This window comes from Pleurodeles waltl, chromosome 5 (genome assembly GCF_031143425.1).
Source record: "Pleurodeles waltl isolate 20211129_DDA chromosome 5, aPleWal1.hap1.20221129, whole genome shotgun sequence".
NCBI lineage: Eukaryota > Metazoa > Chordata > Amphibia > Caudata > Salamandridae > Pleurodeles > Pleurodeles waltl.
Window position 1 is genome coordinate 1146056832 of NC_090444.1, and position 22659 is coordinate 1146079490.

At 40.7% G+C, this 22659-nt stretch overlaps 1 protein-coding gene across 1 annotated transcript in view; it reads right to left on the reverse strand.

Annotated features, from left to right (window-relative positions):
• Positions 1-21878, reverse strand: part of GOPC (golgi associated PDZ and coiled-coil motif containing) — a 166631-nt gene extending 144753 nt beyond the window's left edge. The window contains exon 1 of the mRNA XM_069235369.1: positions 21485-21878. Within this exon, the coding sequence (XP_069091470.1) occupies positions 21485-21757 (273 nt within the window). The 5' untranslated portion in view covers positions 21758-21878. The remainder of the gene's footprint in view (positions 1-21484) is intronic.
• Positions 21879-22659: the final 781 nt, after the last annotated feature.

Genomic DNA, 22659 nt, shown 5'->3' on the forward strand with positions numbered 1-22659 from the left:
TAAAGCAACCCATCAAGAAAACGTGGCACTAGTTGTCACTTTAACAAGGAGGCACATGAAAGCGGATAAAGCAGCCTTTTGATAGTAGCTACAGCAAAACCATGCTAAGGCAAAAGACGGAGCAAACCACAGAATATAGGAAAGATTTAACTAAAATGTGTTCAAGCCTTCAAACTCACACCACTGAACAAACAGTCCCTTAGATTCTGTGGCAGGCTTTCTGGCAGAAAAGATGAAACACACATCTTGAGGTGGCAGATAAAAGTATGTGGCCAGCAATGCTCAATCTCCACACATGCAGCCACTACATCAGAGGGTTGGGGTCGAGGAACACACAATCCTCCTGCTGTGCGAGAAGGTCTACTGTGAGAGGGAGAGAAGGCACAATAATGAGTGCCAACAGATCAGAGTACCACATTCTCCTTGTTCAATCAGAGGTGATCAGAATCAGCTGCGCTTGATCTTCATAACCTTCTTCAGGACCTTCGACAGGCAGAAGGGGAAATCTGGGGAAACACATATAGCAAGCCTCTGACCAGATGAACCTGAAGGCATCCTCCAAAGAACCATTCAGACGGAACTGTAAAGCACAACATTGAGGACACTTCCTGCTCTGGGCCTTGGCGAAGTGAGCTCCACATATGAACTCTCTAATATGAGGAACACCATAGCATTCAGTTTAGGGGTCAAGTTCCCAACCATGGTCCTTCGGGGAGAGATTCCTCAGTGCGTCCGCTATCATGGTGAGGAATCCTACAAAATGTGCAGACCCTGGAACAAACCGTCACTGGTGAGCTGACTGCCACAAGTGAATTGCCTACAACACGGGGTCCATCTCCCCCATGGGTCTATCTGTTAATATAGTGTATGTTGTTGGTGTTGTTAAACACTATCTGAATGGCACTCCTTGAGAATGCAGAGAGAAAGGCCCATAGCTCCAGCATGTTTATTTGCAGGCACAGTTTTGATGCTGATCAAGGGCCTTGCACGGTCATGTCACCCCGACGGGCGCACAAGCCCAGCAAGGGGACTTCCCCCACTACAAGTGGGGAAGCAATCAACAAAGATTTGCGAGCAACACAGAGTTTTCACACTATGTTGTGCAGAAGCAGGGAAATTTTTCCCCAACTGAATTTTGAAATGTGTTAAGCACAATTTAAACAAACATTGGGGAAAACAAAAGGTATCCTGTGTGGGAGAGCTATTGGCTTTGTCAATGTTTTTTTATGCTATGATGTGCAGCAGCATGGCTGCTGTGCACCATGCTGAAAGATTTATTTTTCCAGCGTGAGGGGCGGGGCAAGCAACAAAGTGAGGCGAGCAACATAGGGTAGCAAGCAATAAGGACGGGGAGCAGGGCAACAACGTCAAGGTAAGCAAACACATGCATTATTATGAAGTGCTGTAAAAGACAACTAATAAAAAATAGTACCTCGAAAAGCACAAGTAGCGGAAAAGCATATACTGTACACTGGAAGCAGTACTTGGGCTCTGCTCTAGGGGAGGGACTAACACACGAAGATGAAGTGAAACCCAAAGAGAAACCAGCAAATCAGAGTGAGAATGAACCAACCAACAGTAAGCAGTGTGTAAGGCCATTGTAAGTAATAAGTGAAAAAATGCCTCAAAAGTAACAGCACATGAGCTATCACAGATGAGATCGAAAAATGGTCCACTAACAAGATAGATGAAAGGATATCGAAAAGCAAGCCTGCCAACCAAAGTATAAAGCAGTTGGATTTATTCCTGCAGATGCTGTACTTGGTGAAAAAGAGTTTAATGAATCAGTAAAACTGGATGAAATAATAGAAGGATGCCAAATAATAGAAGACTCTTCTGCTGTCTAACCTTCAACACAAAAATCTTCACTCAATGTACCACATGGTCCTTATTCACTTTCCCATTTACCCAACAAACTCATTACAGCCGTTTCCATGAGCTTTGTCCTCAACCTACTCTCCCCCAGCGGCTGATTGGGAAATTAACCAGGAACCATTTAACACACCCTCTTTATACTAAAGTTGATCGCATCCAGGGAAAACAGACTAACTTTTGCCTTTTTAAAAAAAAAAAAATATTTTTAGATCCCGCTCTGGAACAATGTCTAGTTGTAAGGTCTTCAGCTCCCAATGGAATCACATCCATCTACAAACAACAACACCACTACTACTACAGAAAGCTTCTGTTAGTCCTCGCGGTCTCCAAAATTTTCCAAAGACTATTAGTTTCCACTACCCAGTAATGTTATCGGAAGAGGTGTAACCACAAAATTATATAGTTGGGTAAAAAAAAAATCACATTCAGGATAGATACTAAGCAGGTTTTACACCATATGATTGATAAGATATGTGAACATGGGGAGTTGTGGAGCCAAGGTGTTAAACCACATGTATTTGCTGGCAGCATTCAACACTAATGATGACAACTGTCTTACAGCAACTCTTTGATGCTGTCATTAGGGGACTAGCCAGGATTGATTCATTTCTGTTTGAGGAAACTTGGTGGCTTTCAATCCCTCATTTATATTGGGCACCTAATATCTAACAAGCAAAGAATCGGGTATCATAGACCAAGTTGTCATTACTTCCACAGATAAGCAAACTGGTCCAAGTGTTCTGTTCTGTATGAGAACTCTAAGAGAGAGATTCCTGTAACTTCATTAACTCATATGAGTGGTTGCATTAGTACTATTTCCCTCAACTAGGTTAGAGAATACTGAATCCCTTTATCTGGGTTGGTGGAATGTGCTCTGCTAGAATTTCAAAAACTACAGAACAGTGCTTCTCATCTGCGTTTGTTGCCAAAATAAATTCTGCCTGTGCTGAGAATCTTCAGTGACTCCTAGTTCCATGCTGTAGAGTTTTAAGCTGTCTGAACAGCACACCATACCTGTTTTGGACTTATACTGCCTTATTTGCCATCTAATTATCTCTCCTCGTCCTGCTTAGGTTTCCTTACCATCAGTTTTAGGTTTTTGGCGTATCTTGCTTCAGGAAAACATGCATAGGTGTAATTGAATTTGTGAGCTTGCAGCCATCCATTGGAACAGAATTCCAAAGCTTTTACAGTATACAAATACATGAGCTCTCCATGGCACTCAGCTCGCTAGACATATCTGGCAGTACGAAGGGGCTTGCATTGTATACAGAGGCTGTCTGAGTCTTTACATGGTCAGAAAAATAGCCTTACAGCTAATTGCAGAATCAACTCTTTATTTGTTTAATAAATATATGACGTCCAATTGTAGCACTCGTAAAGTGCCATGTACGGTGTTCAAAACTTGGCATGTTGGTGGAGCGACACTGATGATATTTGAAACTTTTTTGCACAGCATAGCTTTTGAAATTTCTAGGTGAGGTGTTCTGTAAATAAACAAAGAAGGTTTCTACCAAGTTGTGGGCATATTCTTCATACACAGTGAAGACTAAGATGACCTGGTAAATAATACATCTTTAGCAGGGGTTTGAATACATGAGCTCTCCATGGCACTCAGCTCGCTAGACATATCTGGCAGTACGAAGGGGCTTGCATTGTATACAGAGGCTGTCTGAGTCTTTACATGGTCAGAAAAATAGCCTTACAGCTAATTGCAGAATCAACTCTTTATTTGTTTAATAAATATATGACGTCCAATTGTAGCACTCGTAAAGTGCCATGTACGGTGTTCAAAACTTGGCATGTTGGTGGAGCGACACTGATGATATTTGAAACTTTTTTGCACAGCATAGCTTTTGAAATTTCTAGGTGAGGTGTTCTGTAAATAAACAAAGAAGGTTTCTACCAAGTTGTGGGCATATTCTTCATACACAGTGAAGACTAAGATGACCTGGTAAATAATACATCTTTTTGTTGGATTTCCCACGCCCTTGATATAGTCAGCACCGGGGCAATGTTACGGCTCTCAGAACATTTGCTTTATATAGCAATTCCAAGACATTTTGAAATTTCTCATGGATATTTCGCATTACTGCGTCCATATTACTCGTCAAAACATATCTTTCTATTTTCTCATTTAGTTCCATCATTATGCCCAGATTCCCATTATTATGCACACCTTTCGTAAGAAAAACGTGTTTCTACAGGGGCGCAGTAGTAATATTTACATGTATCCAAATCAATGTTTCTGTACAGTACAGTAGAGACAGAATCTAAATGTTCTAATTCAGAGTGATCCACCAAAAATTTCTTGTTATATAACTTGATATTATCGATCCAACATAAACACTAATTTGTTAGAATCACAATTCCATTTCGAATAATAAATGGTCTATTTTATATGTATTTATGTATTTCTTTTAAATATCAAATTCACATATTCAATAATCAATAAACAATCTTTGTTTATTCTTTTTTTTTATGACATTACAGTACACTTGATTCCAAATCAATTATTTCACGTCAATTTCTAAGTTATTTATGCTAAAACTCCACACCTCAACAGACTTTACTCTATTGGGCTGATTACGAGTTTGGCGGTCCGACCATCGGACTGACAAACCAGTGGGGATGAGGCTGTTGTCAAGCCGACAGCCTTATCCCCCCGTGGTAATATGATGTTTCCACCGGGCTGACAACAGAAACATCGTGTAGTATGACATTTCTGCCGGTCAGCCCAGCAGAAGCAGTGCAGTGGCATTGGTCTCGGCTCCCTTAGGGAGCCGAGACCAATGCCGTCGCACACCAGCACCCTTGCACCTAGGTCACTGTTTTAAGGCATACATGAAGGCATGTACATATGAACATTCTTTAGCAAAAAATAGTCAACAGAGGGAGAGGATTTGCTTTACATGCAATCCATTGGAGGTGGAAGGACAGACCCAAACAGCATTAAGTGAAAGAGAAATGCTCCTATGGGTTGAGTTAATATATGATTGGCCAATGTCTCAATCCAAAGGCTACAAGAGGCTGCTAATAAAGAAAGAAGACAGCATTTGAAGGGGATGAATCCAAAGTGCCTTGTATTTGGACTGGAAACAGTAGGTCTGTTTAGAAACATACGGTGTCACACATAGACCTAATAAGCGCAATTTTTAGGGCTTGCTTACACAGCGCATTCGCTGTCCCTTTGAGATATTTTGTTTACATACAGGGAGAGTACAGTCCACCCATTGCTTATCATTTGTTGGTATCACTGTCACTTTCATTCGCTTGGTTGTTGTTGGTGGTCAGCTGTCTTCCTCTTTGTGTGTTTGACCCTCACCTGGAGCATGGACTCATTATCTGCGTCCTTCCACTGCATATTCTTAGGAGCTAATTTTATCTTTGACTTTATGCACTCTACCAGAGAGCATCTGTTTTCACCTGGCTCCCTCGTGCACTTCTCCCTGTTCGTGTTCCTCTCCTGTTCATTTTTCTGTCTCAACCACACTCCATCCCTCATTTAGTTGTTTGTGTTGCCCTAAAACCATGCATTTTCTCTCCTTCTCTTGTCCCCGACCACATCCTCCCTCCCTCCCTCAGTTTTCAGTGTTAGCCCCCACCCACCATAACAAGAAAAGAGCTGTGACACTGGCCGCATTATAGCACTTATTTCCACTCCACACCCTTAATTGTCCATCTTGCCACCAACCCCCCGCCCCCTTTGTTTTCTCTCGACCCTTCACTCCCTACTGCAGCAAAAAAATATAAGACATGCATGGGCACCCCAAAAAAGGGAGCTTGCAGCCCAGTTACTGTCATCAGGGGACAGACCTGAGAGCAATATGCCTCTGCTCTTCTCCCTTCTATGGCTAAGCCTGCTGTCAGCAGACACTTTAATTTTAGACTGATTTTAAACTGATACAGCAAGGGGTCTTCGTTAGTCACCTTAAACAAGTTATATTTTGATAGTTGACCTTTTTGACGCTCAGTAGTTCTGTCCCTTGTCTGCTGCCATCACTAGCACAAAAGGCATTCATTCCATGTGAGCCTGTGCCTGTGAGCAAGGCCGGAGATGTCTGAAAGGCGTTAGGCCTAAAGAGAAGGAGGTCTGTATTTGTTATTATCTTTTCTGCACTCCAAAATAAAATGAATAGAACCTGTTGGGAGTGTGCCTTCGTTTTTAGACAACTCTTTTTTGTGAATCTATCTCCATCCATCGACCCGCTCACTATGAAATTGCTAATATCACGTCATCACCAATATCATCATCTCCCTGTGTCTATTGAAATATTTTCTTTAGACAGCGCGTGTGCGTTGAATATTATATAAAAATAGTTTACTTAATCTAAATTGGTTTTCATCTGTCTAGCTATCCATGGTAATAGTTTTTTGCCTGTCACTTTGGCAAAAATGTTTTGCGTAGAAAACTTTCATGTTATGTTTAACCAACTTGGTGCTTATTTATTTGTCTGCCCCTTCTCAGTCTCTCTCTTTAAAGGGACGTTATGTATAGGGGCAGCTATTATTCATAGTGCTTAATATCTACACAACTGTAGTACTTAGCAATATATATTACTGTTGCATAGTTTGTTGTTGTTGTGATTACTGTCCATCCCTCCATTCACTCTGTGTCTCAGCCCTAGTAAACTGGCTGATGCAATACTCTATTCCGAACCAGAATGCAGAATGCGGTTCACCTATCATAGTGTTATAATTGCATGTTTAAAGTTCCCAGTAATCAGACGAGGAAAACGTGTAGTAAATTGGCGAGTGCAGATAGGGATTCTTGTAAACATACTCCATTAGCTGCTTTGTCCAGCAGGGCACATAGACGTAAATTCGGAGCACTGACTTGTATACGCTTAATAAACAAGTACAAAATACCAGAGATCAAAAGGAATGATCGTGCGAAGATCAGACTATAATATAAAATACAGATATAATTTCGTCCTGTTTTGGAAAATACTGTCCCCCACGTAGAAAAGTAGAACTGCTGAGCTTAACCGAGACAAGTTTATGTTTGGTGCAGATCACTGGAACCGCAGTTTAAGTTGCTCCACACATGCAGGCGTCAGAGATCACCAACTGACTGCATTTAATAAGGGGCATAACACAACCTGACGTTATTTAACCTACAAACGTGTTTGTGTTCTGAAAATGTTCTAAAAAGCGTGTAAGCTTCGTACTGAACGGAATACGGGACCTGCGCTGTCTTGTGAAGCACAAGATCCGTGAATATAGAAATCCAAATTAAAAAATAGAGCAAACTGATCAAATGCCAGTGTCTAATGGGAGCACTTATGTGCACACACTGACAGCTGCTTTACCTTTGGAGCACATATAACAATAATGCAAGCTCTACAAATCACATTCTGTGTTTTTAGAAGCTAGCATTCCTGCATCAACTATGAAAACTGCTATACCCAGATACTCATCAGCGAAATTTACGGTAAAAGCGCCACTCTTCTCACTGAGATTTTTAACTAGAACATAAAGCATTAGAAAAGCCAATGAATGGCACTCACCTACGTGTGGTACTGGTTTTGTCAATGTTTTTTAGGCCACGTTGTAGAGAAGCGCAACTGCTGTGCATCATGGCTGAAAGTGAAAACCAAAAAGAAAAATGCCCTGACGTGGCCAGACTCATGAATGCAAGAACTACTGGCTTTGCCAATGCTTGTTAAATATTGAGCATTTCCTTCAGACTCCAAGAACAATCCTTTGAAGATATTAACTTTTAATGGCCTGAAGAGGACACGGAATCAAACTACCAACAACCGAGTCTCATTCTCTTATCACTCACTTATTTCCAAATAATTTAACAAAGGTGACATGTTGTTCCACTCATGGAAACTTTTCAAACTGAAAATACCACTGAAGTCAAATTCTTCATCATGCCAAGTGCTACAGATGCACACCGGGTGTATGCAATATACATCATATTCTTAGGAACTATCATTCCTTGCAGATATTTGAACTGCTGTTGGAATAAACTACACTTAACCATCACTACTACACTGCCCCCAACTGCACATTTTGCTGTCGTATGGCTTTTCAGCTATACCCGATCTGAAAGTGCATACTCCTAGATGTTTTGCAATTTCTCATATGGCAGACAAACAGTTTTTTCAGACATTGGTAGATACTTACCGCCCCTATTTACGATGAGCAGCTAACCGAGCTTCAAACGATAGCTCACTGTTAGAGCTACAAGGTGAATGACCAACTGGAAATGACTGCGTTGATATAGGGAATTTTTCTAGCCTCGTAAGACGCTTGGATCCCTGAATTCTCTTTAGATAGGCTTAGTGAAACAGGAGAATTACACTTGCTAGGCTCTGCACATGATTCGTATTGGTATGTACAATAATGCTGATGACCATCCAACGTTTTATAGCAGGGACACCGTCAATGCATTACAAAGCATGTATAAAAACGAGTTCTTGATAGGAAGGGCCATATTGATGGGATAGAGCCAACATGCTCTGTACTCTTCATCTAACTGTTCTATTTCTTTTAAGGCAGTGACTTGAAAGACGTTAGTGACAAAGTGTTGCTTGCTCTAAAGAACGGCCGCACCCTTGTCGACAGCCTGGTAGGGACTCTTCAATTCACCCTACAACTCTTATCTTGCTAATCTTCTTGTTGCTCTGGTTTTGTTTTTCATGTTCTCCTTGTTTCGATGACTGACTGCCCCCAATGCTTATCCCACAGGTTTTACACAACTGTATCTCGATAGATGTGTACTAATCAAGACAATATGTTGATAGCTGGGAATGATTGTTCCACTTAAATATTCTGAGTGTTCTGTATTCTGTGAATCTTATACTTACTTGAGTATATCCTAATGTGTTTCTTGCTCGAAGAGATCCCTCCATTATAGGCTTCTGCACCCCATCCAAACCATTCCACCCCTTTCTTTGACCAGTATCCTTACCTATTTACTTCTCAACTCTCTTATGCATTTTCCAAACTCGTCATACTAGATGAAGAAAGGTATGCTGATCACTTATGTAAATCTTCCGTATTCATTCTTACTACTATATGGATATTATTATTATTTCGCAAATATTGATGGATACTATTATTGTTTGGCGCACTGGTTAACTTTGCTAGCTGTTCTGTTGATTTTTCACAGTGTTTTATGCACTCCAATAAATAAACGATGCAAAAAAAAGTAAATCACCACTGAACCTAAAATACTAGCTATACTCGCTTAAATAATACATGCTTCCAACAAATTAGATTAGAGATGAAGATGAATAAATGTGCGACAATCACAAACTAGAATGTAGCATGCTAGTTGAAGACGTAATATGCTGTAGCTTCCCTCACTGCTTTCCAGGATGAGTTCACATTGTGCTCAGAAAGGTCACAGAATATTTTTTTCAGGCCAACGTGCACAGTCCAGAGGTGGCATATTGCCGATGTCCTATGGGTATATTAATGCTCCAGACAGGTCTCACATAACTTGATAGCCACCATGGATGACACATTTTAAGGATTGATCTTTCTATGTCATAAACATATAGAAACAAGCAGAACAGTAGTGCCTCTGTAGATGGAAGACTGCACCAAACAAAGCATGATTTTGCCCATGTGCCAGAGTTGCATAACTCTTAATAGTTCCGTGATGGGAATGAAACAGAACTAGTTCAACAGCAAGAGAGAACCAGGAAGGCAGAGCTGCTGCACTATTACCCGCTGTTGCTTTCAAGTTCCAGAAGCGCATAGTTAGACAGTGTTTTGTGTTAACTTATAACCTTTCAAAAAGCGAGCTAAATGCCCCCCATACAGACAAATAGCACAAATTGGAGTTCATTCGCCTTCTTTTGCTGATGAAGGGTAAAATGTGTGCTTAATTATAGAAATTATCAAGGGAGTTGTTTAGAGTCATGGGACGGGCGGTTAGATGATGCATGCTCTCCTTTGTACCAAACTGCAAAGATTCTCCTACGATTCCAGTCAATTAATGTATAATACTGCATGAATGCATTACAAATAGGCGTTCCCGACTCAAACTACGCTGTTTTCAAAATGTTTAAAAAGCAGAACTGTGTAACACACTGCCTAATTCCTGCCAGACTTCTAGTGGTTCTGAATAAGGGTCAAACTCAAACAAGCATTGCCAAAGCCAATAGGTCTCACTTATGCAAGGGCTATTGACTCTGCAAATATGTTTTAGCCATGTTGTTCATCAGCGTGGCTGCAATACAGCATGGCTAAAAATTAGTGGCATACAGGAGAGTGGCACTGAGTGTTGTACAGTGGAATGGAGAAGAGTAGAGTGTTGTAGGGTGGAGTGGAAGAGTGTCACGTGTTGGAGTGGCATAGTGTAGAGTCCCGGACAGTGGCATACACTGGAGTGGAACAGAGTAGAGTGGACATGTGCAGAGTGCATTAGCATAGAGTGTTGCAGAGTATAGTGGCGTAGAGTCCACAGGCATTGAATGCAGTGTTGTAGAATGCAGTGGCATAGATTAGAGTGATGCACAGTACAGTGGAGTGGCGCAGTATAGAGCCAAGTGGCACAGAATGCAGAGTGGCATAGAGTGGTGCAGAGTACAGTGCCAGTGGAGTAGTGCACAGCAGAGTGGCTCAGAGTCCAGTGGCTGAGAGTACAGTGTTGCAGAGTAGAGTGTCTGAGTGCAGCGGTGTAGAGTGGAGTAGAGAGGCATACAGAGCAATGGTACTGAGGACAGCGATGCTGAGTAAGTAGAGAGGCATACAGAGCAATGGCACTGAGGACAGTGATGCTGAGTAGAGTGCTGTCGTGTCGTGGTTAAGAGTAGCATGGCGAAGAGTTCAGTGGGGTGGAGTAGAGTGCCGAAGAGTGCATTAGAGCAGAGAGAAGTAATGTATAGTGGAGTGCTGCAGGTTGGGGTGCAGTCACAGTTGCACAGAGTGTAATGGCATAGAGTAAAGTGATGTAGAGTGCAGTGGCATAGAGTGCAGTGCTGCAGAATGGTATGGAGTACAGTAGTGTGGAGTGAAGTTAATTTGAGTAGTCTGGTGCTGCCTAGACTGGAGAGTTTTAGAGTGCAGTGCTGTAGAGTGCAGTGGTGTATAATATAATGGTAAAGAGTGCATCGGAACAGAGTAGAGGCACGAGGTAAAGTAGAGAGGTGTAGCGTGAAGGAACGTAGAGTGAAGTGGTGCAGAGGCATGGTGTGGTTCAGAGAAGAGTGCAGTGGTGTGGCATAGGGTGGTAGCGCCCTGCCATTACAGACAACACATTTTCACTTGAAACGACCATTACATTTACGCAGACATACATCTTTTCTAATAAAAATATGTAATGCACAGAAGAAGATGTGACAACACTGCATCACCTAGTTTAATGATTTGTTTTTAACATATTAAAGTACTTGTTTCCAACACACTTCAAAAATAAATGTATCGTTTGTGAATTCACAATTCTGATATATTCTGAAATACTTATACACTTAATTTAATTGTTGTTGTGTGCTAGAAAACAACTCTTTCCTACCCCCAGTACCCAGCAAGATTGTCTCATAAACTCTCTTTGAAGTCAGAAAAAGAAAAGTAAACAAGCACCATTGACCTCGATCTTGGAATGCACATCAAATGTGACAAGATAAGAACAAGATTTAAAAGCCTATTAATAGAAAGCAAGTTAGTGGGTGAATACAGAAAACACGGTTTAGGCAACGGGAGGGACAAACTGAAACCAGTGAGCCCAAGGCAAATAAAGCCAGCAAATGGAAATCCAGAAAGTGCGAGTTACAAACCACAAGCCAATGGTAATCAGCGAGTGGTATGCATTCCTAGGTCAACTTTCTGAAAATCCCCAAGATTTCTTTAGCAAACCAGGCAGCTGCGTTGTATGGTAGACTGCAACCTGGAAAACCATACATGTCTTTTAAAAAGCATGGACACCATGTCTCTTCAACAAGGTTAATCCCAGAGCACAAGAACAAACCTCTTTGCAGCCTTAAGCCATAAACTGGTGGTCCCTCAAACAAGATACAAAGGTAGGAACAAAAGACACACGCACTATAGAACATTATTAAACAACACCAACATCCCAACCTATCCTATGTTCCGTAAAAAATGTTACAGGGATGTGTAATTCCTATAGCTCGATGCCCCGGACATATTGTTTGGGTTCAAGGGCAACAAGTATTCCTCTTTATTTTGTCTTTGGGAAAGGTAGGCCCAACTGGCTGCACGACAAACCCTTTGGCTGCCAGTTTCCAGAGAAGGAACTGTCTGCAGTTGAGGTAATGTATGTGTCCATATGTTAATGCTGTTCAAACTTCTATTTATGGTTCATTAATGAAAAGCCTTCGTTATTAGGGAGAGCGCTGTAAATAAAAGTTTTAAGGTCACAATGCAAGTGTACACATATGTTTGAAAAGTTTAACAATATGAGGCTAAGTATAATGCTCCCAGAATGCTCTCTGATTAGATGTAAATGTTTTCAGAAGCTTGTAAACAAGAGTGATGATTCTTTGCTTTCAAAATAAAATTTTAAGAAAAATGCAAGTAGGGAATAAAAGGTTTCACTACTATGAAATTTTAGGTGCTATTTCTTTCAAGTGTCATTTAGTAAAATGTGTTGATGCATGCTAGTATTTCCAAAAAAATATTCTTAATGGAAAATCAGTCTAGCCATTTTCCTCAAGATTATGGGAAGCATGCAAATAAACAAGCACTGGCAAGGCCAAATGATCCAACATTTTTTGTGAGTCTTTTGGTTTTGTCAAAGCATATCCCGTAACACTTTATTGTTGAGGGAGCTGCCAAGCCCTCACCATTGTAACAAACACCAGCAAATAGGGAAAAAAAAAAAAGTTTTTGGTCTCAAAAAGCACACATTGCCAGCAGTGGCTTAACAAAGACTCTGAGTCCCCCTCCAAACAGCACCTGCCCTGAGTAAGTCTGGAGGGGGCCTCCATGTTCGTCGTAAAGGAGCCCACTCCAGTTTCGTTACACCACTGATTGTCACAGTAGTTCCTGGCATTGAACAAAACTACTTTTTGTGCCAATACGCTCCTTGTGGAAGAGCAGAATGCGATCACTCCCAGTGAAGCCAGCCAATAGATAAACAGAAGTTAAATAAAAACAATATGTCTTTGTTAACACCAGACCCAATTAGAGACCCAATTCTTAAAGAAAGTCACAAAAGTGCATCCGACGAATGTCTTTGAATTAGTGGCTTTCAACAATTCACAAGAACTTACAGAAGTAGACCAGGAAATCGTACGCCTACAAAATATTTGTGAATTGTATTTAGCACGAGCAAATATGCATGTGTAGATGTGTTCATGTGAAAATCTGTTGAGCGTTTACAAGATCACTTTTCCTTCAAACCACTTTTTCCCAACCCTCGAAGAACTTCAACTTCTGTCATTGTTCATTGTCAGGAGTAAATTTCCAACCTTTCTCATTATGGGAAAAGGTTACATAAGAGCTGGTGAAAATCCTTAAAACATGCAAGGTAGTAGGTTTGCAGATTCAAAGGCATTCTAGCTCTGGAACTATTGCCTACTGCATCCTCCAGCCACAGTATGTAGAGCTGCGGAAAGGTGGCAAAACAAGGAAACTGCTTTAGTAGGGATTGAAATTGCAAGTATCCAAGCCTATAGTAGCAGCACTAGCATAATCAGAGAGGCTGTTATTGGAGCTCTTACATAATGGGATTTCTGCTAGAATTTCTTGCAACACTACATGGCACCAAAGGGACAATTAGATTTTTTACAGGACAAGTAGATTTAGGTAGCAATCTGTCCCATGGACAAGTAGATATTGTACTAAATTCCAAACCTCTGAATGTTGTAAACACAATTCCACTCAACTGGCCAGCACAGTCAAGATGGCTGAGCTACCAGAATATGCACCTTGAGATCAGTGACTTAACACTGAGCGCAAAACACATCTTGTCATGTCTCAACTAAAAATTAGATTTTAGCAACTGTAAATACGCATAATTCATACTGAAGCATTAAGGGTAGCATTTTGTTACAATTAAACAAGCATTTAGAATTAAATGTAATAAAAACAGAAAAGGTTTTGAGCAGAGGCTGAACAAAATCAGACGTTATACAAAAAAAAAAAAAATGTATGCGTGTCTTATGGCACAAGGGCTGTGTCATAAAAAGAAAATAGCATAAAAACAAAAAACACAAATAAATGATATGTTTAGCACCTATTTCGCGGAACTTTCCATTCTAAAAAATTATATCGTTTGGTTTCAAGATATGCTGTGCCTGCTTCCTCAATATCAGTTGTCAGTTTCTGAAAATGAGACCTGTAGAAAATAAAAGCTCTCCAAAAACACTCAGAAATGAGACCCAGTGAAAATAAACTAGACTGATCTCTGGTTTTTATTTTTTTATTTTATTTTTTAAATCGCTTGCACCCTCACATGGCAACAGCATACCCTCCAAATACTCTAAAGAAATTAGAGCTATATTTTCAAATAACCATGGGTTATACCCTGCTAAAGAAAGCTACATCCACTACATGATCACCAATGATCACAACACATTGCGGGCTGTCACTGTAAATCAATGTTTATTGTGTAAAACATTCGTACCACAGCTCAATTTACAGGCCAATTTCTGTCCTAAACATGGCACTGAAAAAGAATATTAAAAAATTCATGTAGTACAGACCCTTAATTTTCTAGTCACATCACATCCTGTGGACAGCACCACAACCATTGCACCCTCATCCTCCCTCTTCAAAATCCCAAAGATCATCGGAAACCACAACCCCCAGTACCAATGCTCATAACTCCTCCTACTACTCACAGAACCAACAGAATGGCAGCCAGCTTTCTGAAATGCAATGGATCTAAATATTGAATTACTATTGCTTGATGCTACAGTGACCCCACACAAATCCAAACTCTGCAACTCATTCTAAGTGGATTCGTCACCCAGGGTGAAAGCCTGTGTGTCATTATGGACTTTCAAATGTCAACACACAGATTGGACATACTCTAAGCTTATATCACCACCCCAAAGAATCGCTCAGAAAAGTACATGGTTATAGAGGGAACTAGAATCAACCCTTAACTCAACTAAGTCACATAATTAAGTGTCTCATAATCTCTCCTGTCTGGTAGGGGATAAAAATGCTTCTGACACACCAACAGATGTCAAGGCTCTACAGAAATAAACCCCTGATATCAAGATATATGCTTTCTATTGCTGACCAACTCTTCTGAAAGATTTTCTGCTTCACCTAAAAAAGCATATGCAGGAAAGTAACAAAAAACCCCTGCAACAAAATATTATGCTGCACCCAATCACAGAATGCACAAGAGCACCTGAAAATGTTTGGAAAGAAGGACAATGTTTTGTAGCCAAACTTCTGTCTATTAAGTGTGCTCATTATGACAATCTAGAGAAACCAAACACTGCACCTTCAGAAAACAACCTTTCCTGAACTCTTCCTCATCCAAGGAAGCACCTTCAAGCGAGTCAATTTCAACATTCCAGCATTCCCTCAAGAAAATGTGTGACTATATACGATAAGTAACACAATTAAGTAAGGATCTACAGTATCAGTGATTGCCATGTGACCGATTGTCTCAAAAAGGACCATAGACTATGTATTTGCAAGTATAGGTGCAGCAGATGAGCATGCATATTAACATGCACACAGAACCACTGCCTTCATCATCAGCTCTGTCTCCTTCTACTATGCTTCCAATCATTGTTAAGATACAAACCTTAAACCTTTTTATTTACTGAGACACTTTCAGGATTCTATTTGGAATGCTAATTTATATAACAAAGTTAACAAAATGGATCACAACAGAGTAGTCAAGTGACTCAGGAACAGATAACAAGTTTGCCCTAGCATAAAATAATGAAGCACAGCTATGCTGATTTTGAGATGTGTAATACCTGTGGTGAGAGCATGACTGATTACCATCCAGTGTCTATAAAAGTAAAAATATAAAATGCCTGGTAATTTAGAAGAGATTGGGTAAATGTCAGCTTTTGATGCACAGCAAATCTCATAAATACATGATACAGGGATGTGGAAATCCTGTCGCCCGACGTCCAGGACATATTGTTTGGAGTCAAGGGCAACAATTTTTCATGTTTATTTTGTGATTGGGACAAGTAGGCCCAACCCCCTGCAGCACAAACCCTTCCTCTGGCAGTTTACAGAGAAGGGAAGTGTCTGTAGTTGAGGTAATATAAGTGTACATATCTTAATGCTGTTCGAACTTATATTTATGGTTCATTAATGAAAAGCCTTCATTATTAGGGTGAGCGCTGAAATAAATGTTTTAATGTCACACAGCACTACTGACAGTGGTTCCAGTAAAAAAAAAAAAAAAAGCAAGAAGTGTACACGTTTTAAAAAGTTTAACAATATGAGGCTAAGTATAATGCTCCCAGAATGCGCTCTCATTAGATGCAAATGTTTCCAGACGCTTGTAAGCAAGAGTGATGATTCTTTGCTTTCAAAATACAATGTAAAGAAAAAAATGGAAGTAGGGATAAAAAATCATTTCACTATCATGAAAGTTTAGGTGCTATTTCTTTAAAGCGTCATTTAGTAAAATGTATTGATACATGTTAGTATTTCCCCAAATACATTCCTAAAGGAAAATCAGTGTAGCCATTATCCATTTTTAACAAGATTATGGGAAGTATGAAAATAAACAAGCGCAGACAAAGCCAACCGATCTGACATTTTTTGTGAGTCTTTTGGTTTTGTTAATGAGCGTCTTGTTTTGGCATGGTTTTTGTACCACTTTATTGTTGAGGGAGCTGCCAGGCCTGTACCATTATAACAAACAATGGCAAAAAAAATAAAAAGTTTTTGGTCTCAAAAAGCACACATTGCTACCAGTGATGTAAGAAAACGTCCCACAGTCCCCCTCCAGGGGGCTCCCTCAGCACAGTACCTGCCCTGAGTGAGCCTGGGGCAGGGGGGTCTCCATGTTCTTTGCAGGGGAGCCCTTTCCAGTTTTGTTAGGCCACTGATTGCCACAGTCGTTCCTGGCACTGAACAAAACTACTTTGTGTGCCAATATGCTCCTTGTGGAAGAGCAGAATGCAATCACTCACAGTAAAGCCAGGCGATGGATAGAGAGAAAAATAGAAGTTTAATAAAAACAAAATGTCTGTGTTAACGCCAGACCTAATTAGGGACCTAATTCTTAAAGGAAGTCACAAAAGTGCACCCATGGTATATGCATTTAAATTAGTAACTTTCATGAATTCACAAGAACTTACAGAAGTAGACCAGGAAATTGTACGCCGAGGAAATATTTGTGAACTGTATTTTAGCCCGAGCAAATATGCATGTGTAGATTTGCTCATGTGAAAATATATTGAGCGTTTACAAGTTCACTTCCCCCCCAAATCCTGGAAGAACTTCTACTTCTGTCACTGTCAGGAGTAGATTTCCAATCTTTCTACCTTTCTCATTATGGGAAAAGATTAGAGAAGAACTTGTGGAAAATATGCAAGTTAGATTTGCAAACTCGAAGGCATTCCAGCCCCGGAACTATTGCTTTCTTCTTCCCCAGCCCCAGCATGTAGATCTGTGGAAAGGTGGCAAAATATGGAAATTGCTATAATGGGAATTGAAATTGCAAATATTGAGGCCCTATTATAAAAGTAGCCCTGGCATAATCAGAGAGGCTATTATAAGAGGTCTTAGATGAGATTGCTGTCATAATTTGTCACCACACTACCAAAGGGACAAGCACATTATTTTACAGGACAAGTAGATTTCAGAAGCAACCTCTCCCATGGACAAGTAGATATTTTAATAAATGCCACACCCCTGATGGTAAGATTTCCACTGCATGCAAACAGCACATTGTAGTCGCCATACACCATGTCATGTGGGCCACCCACATACAGCCAAGTATATAGCCAGTAGTTAGTATATGCAAAATACAATGTCGTAAAGCTAAGCAAGGATCACTTAGTGACCAGCTGTATTTCTGCAATGGGTCTTTGGGAAATGAGTGGCTAGACAGAAGCAATTTTCCTAATATCACTAATCTAACAAGGGTCTTCAGATTTTATAGAGCTTACCTCTGCGTTGTAGCCTACAATCTATCCATTTTAATACACTGTAGTGACGCAGTGTGCCCAGGTTTCGTCCACTTTACACTAATAGTGAATTGTCCTTTTGACACCTTCATACGTGTACAAGAATATTCACTAAACATTTTGCAACTTTTATCTAGCCCCTGTTTTTCTACACTTTGTCATTTCTGCTCACTGCACAGTATTGAAAGTAACAGGTTCAAAAATTGCAACACCCCACTGCTCATCACCGCATTTGGTTTGATCACGTCTTGCCTACAATAATCCAAGAATAATAAAAGCAGTGAGAAGTACCTGTGCAGTTCTCTCGTATTTGGGTAAAAAGTATCCATTTATATTTCCAATTTAAATATTAATTTGTTCCTTCATTGGTCTTTTTTCAGGTTCACTTGTCGGCTGTTCGATGCACCCACACCTCTCTCCTTGGTACGAACACATGGTCTCACAATAACAACCCCCACTCTGCTAAATCTCAAACACGTGTCAAAACACATGCAAAAACAAAACTGTTTTAAATGCTCTAGTTTCTCATATCAAGAGATGGATACCAGAAATGTATATCTTCTGCTTTGAAGAGGTTCCATTGCACACAATGTTTAAAGGTGCCTTACATACAGAACTGGTCAAAGTATAACAAATATTCAGTGACGTGTTCAGAGTAGTTGTTTCGGATGCAGAACCATGACTTTTTAAGCAGTATACAACCAACTTCCTTTATTCATCACCATTAAGCATTTGCCTTTAAAAACAGATTTTATATCTTTGAAACCTGCACTACCATGCCACTCTCAAATACTAGTCAAATCAAACTCTGAAGTCAACTACTGCGTCTAAGAGTTGTCACAAACACGTACTACAGCACGTGGTTGGCACCATTTCCATGCTCTGAGTTCTGAGCAGAGTTCCAGCCTCGCTTTCTCTCTCAAGATATCAGACTAACCCAGTGCTTTGTAGGCATACGGAGCTCAAAATAACTCCTTGACTACAATGTTGAGAAAATTAATTAAAGGGCAGATTTGCTTTATGGCTTTAGTCGCTCTAGGTGGTGAATAAATTAATTTGCCAGGGATATGGTCACTTTGAACTTCTTTCATTTCTGCAGGCCTAGACCCTTTGAGAGCTAACTGTCAGTGGCACGGGTCTGACCTCTTCTGTGTGCGATCATTTTGCATATACTTGAAAGAAATCAAATCACTCCTTGGATGAAACAGCCTGAGATGCAAGATGTAATTTATAGATAAAATGATCTAGCAGTGAATTTGTTCAAGCAATGTTTATCTAACATGTTGCTAAAAAAACATATGCATCTTTTATTGCATGTATGAGAGCCGATCCTTAAACACTCAAAAAGGTTAGTAGGATGGGGAGCAGTCATTGACATACTGACATAGAAGCCCCTTTCAAAGGTGATATAGGGTTTATTACCTAGTAGCGCTTCACGTGCAGAGGCCTGTAAGTGCACACATACAATGAAAAAAACAAAATCTACAAGTTCCAAGGAACAGCGTGAAAAACTTTGATTTGCTGAAGGTAATAAAGAGGAAACTTGGGGGACCACGCAGTTCTCATCATGATCATCTATGAAAAACGGGCACGAGTGGAGTCTAATGCATGTCAGTGTTACCAGGGCTGAGAAAGAGTTGGTCACATACGAGGACCCACTATAAAAAGTCAGGATGGCTCTGTAAACGTCAGTCATATGACAGATTTTCCCATGAAAGGGCAACAGGGCTGGTTCAGATTCAGTCACATGAAACACCAGTTAATGAATCAGTAGTAGTGTGAGAACAGTCGGTAACATGTCAGGATCATTGCTATAATGCTAGCTGGGTTGGGCACAATCAGTCCTGTCACTCTTGCAGTTGAAAAAGCAGCAGAGCTAGGGTAGAATCAGTCATGTCCCAAGTACCTTCATACACCCGCCTTGCTTCACCTCATCACTACTGCATCATATGACAAAAATTAAACAAACATAAAAACTGTTATCTGTAGAGTGAGTGCATATTCACCCTCTGAACTCAGATAACAGGTTTATTTTTGCCCAAATCAATGGCACTCATTTTATCAACTTCAGACTGACTAAACTTTGAGTGGATCCACTGGGATAATAATCTGACCATAATGCAATCGTTTTAACAAATTAAAAACCTAATAAAATATAAATGTCACCTCAACTTTAAGAAAACAGTGGATTGGGTGACACTAGGGCTGCATTAACTTAAAGTTACTCACATGCAGGCCTACGAGTAATTTGTTAATTTTCAAGCCCTCGGCTGGATGTTTAAGCTCTCCCGACAATTATATGTAGCTGAATATATGGCAGTCTTAGTCACACTGTAGTCAAAGATGTTGACTAAGGCAGACAGATAACCAAGGGACTGCATTTAGTATCAGTACAACTTTCAACTAAAGGGGGTAGTTTAAGAGGAACCTATATCTTCAATGTAACATCTCTGTCCGAGTAAGGCATCTGAAAACTTTTGCTACACAAGAGGAAAAAAAATGTTGTTTCAGTACTCTGCCAACGGAAGAACTTAAAATTCTGTTAAGCATAAGCATCCACATTCAAACGGACAATCTGTGTAGAAAATCAACATCGATTTCCAAAAACCCAAACCATAAAAGCAAATCTAAGTAAAAACACGCTAGTTCATAAGTATACTAGATAAAAAAAATAATTAAGAAAACATTCAATAAATTGATGAACTGTCTAAGAAAAAGTGATGATAGTGCCCGAGGAATGGAGATTTTGTAAAAGCCCGACGGGACCTGCAGAACAGCAACAGTGTTGTATTAAGAACTTACGACTGACACCGATATAAGAACAATTCTCATGCTTAGCTAGCAGTTTAAGAATTGGGAAAGATCGCGCTGAGTAACGAAACTATATAAACAGCTGCACTGTAGCACAGTGGACATCAGTTGCTTTCTAAAAGCATGCATGAACAAACTACATTTTTAAAAACACGAACATTTAATGTACCGTCCCACCCACTTCGGGCTTCTTACACACCCACACACTCGATGATTCTCATCATGGTGAGAAACTATATCTCCTCTACCCATTTACTTCCCTTCTAATTCACCTATCCACTGATAACCCTGCATTTTCTTTCTTCGGGTCAAACTCTTTCAGTCTACACACAAGCAACTAGCCACTCAACTCATAGGCCTGCTCTATACTACCCAGTACTCTCTAATTGTCCGTTCTGTTTTTTGAAGTCGAATATTTTCTTCCCCATGACACTCTTATTTCAAAAGCAGTTTCTTCTGCCGGTGATCCATTCATACCAGGTACCACTGACCTACACTTACTGATACCGAAACTCTCCGTCCACTCGTCATCAAACTGCCACTCAAACATCCACCGGACCCACAGCAGTCATTGCTCCTCACAGCCAGACTCACACCGACTCCAACTCTATCACCCCAACTTATAGTTGAAGTTCCTTCTCCACTATGCGCCCCTCATTTCAGGTTCTGTCTGAGAACCCTGTGCTGGTGGCCTGTCGCTCTTCATCTGGTAGACAGCCCATTCACTCATGACCGCACCCCCTGCTCCTCACCTCCAGCTTGTGGTTGATCTGGAAGACGGTCTGCGCCTTGTGGCAGAGCTGCGCGAAGCAGGAGCTAAGGCTGGTCATCTTCTGCCGACCCTCGTACGTGATGTCCGCCTGGTCGGGGTCAATCTCGCCCAGTAACAGGTCCACATCCACGAAGGCCTTATCGAACTCCTTCTCCAGGACCTCCAGCCAGCGGAACATTGACACCCCGGGTCCCGGGGCAGCGGCACCCCCTGCAGCGCAGGCAGTGCCGGCCGGACACTGGGGGCCTGACATGGCTGCGCCGAGCGGGCAAGGGTACGGACGGAGACTTTAAGGCTTCGGTCAGAGCTGCCTCTCCGCCCTACAGCCCTTACCGATGAGAAGCGAAGTCTATGATCGGCTACTACTGCCTGCCACAACTGACAGCAGAGCTCCAGGTCGGCTGGTCGAGCGACGCATAATGGATGTGGAGTTGAGAGCTAGAAACCGTACTCACGTAAACACGGAAGCAGTAGGGAAAGCAATAAACACTAAAGAAGGACAACAGGCGAGCAAACGTGTTTCCACCTACCAGTAACATGGCTACACCGTGATGAAAAAAAAGTGGGTGTGTGGCATCGACGGAAGCCATGTAGGTGGGCTAGAAGTGGGGAAATTCGCAGTTCCTATTGACGCTAGAGCAGGTTAGGGTTGCCACCTTTCCTAGAGTAAAATACCAGCCACTTCACGTTTTAAGATTTTGCAAAGGCCCAAACATGCTACTTTAATAGAGACTTAATAATTATTCATTCTTTTGCGATCATGTTTAACATGCCCTTTTTGACTTTGTGTCCTTTAAGTATTGTTAGAGCAGGTGTTTTAACTAGAAAATATTAATGAGTGTGTATTTTGAATAATGAGTTCATGTAGAAAAGGAATAACAGAGAGAAATAATGCACGCGTTTGGAAATGTGACCTCGAAGAATGGCCACTATGCTCACAAAGTGTATAAATTAATGATTTTATGAAATATTGAAAATGTATTAGATTAATGTAGTAATATGTCATATTTAGGGTTATGAAGTATGCTTTAGGTTATTAAATGTTGGCCTTAACTTAGCAAGTCTCTTGGACTAGTTTTGCCAGGCCTCATGCAGAAGCTGTATTTCTTCGCATTTAATAAAAATGCTGACAGAGTTAATTAAAATGTGAAATGT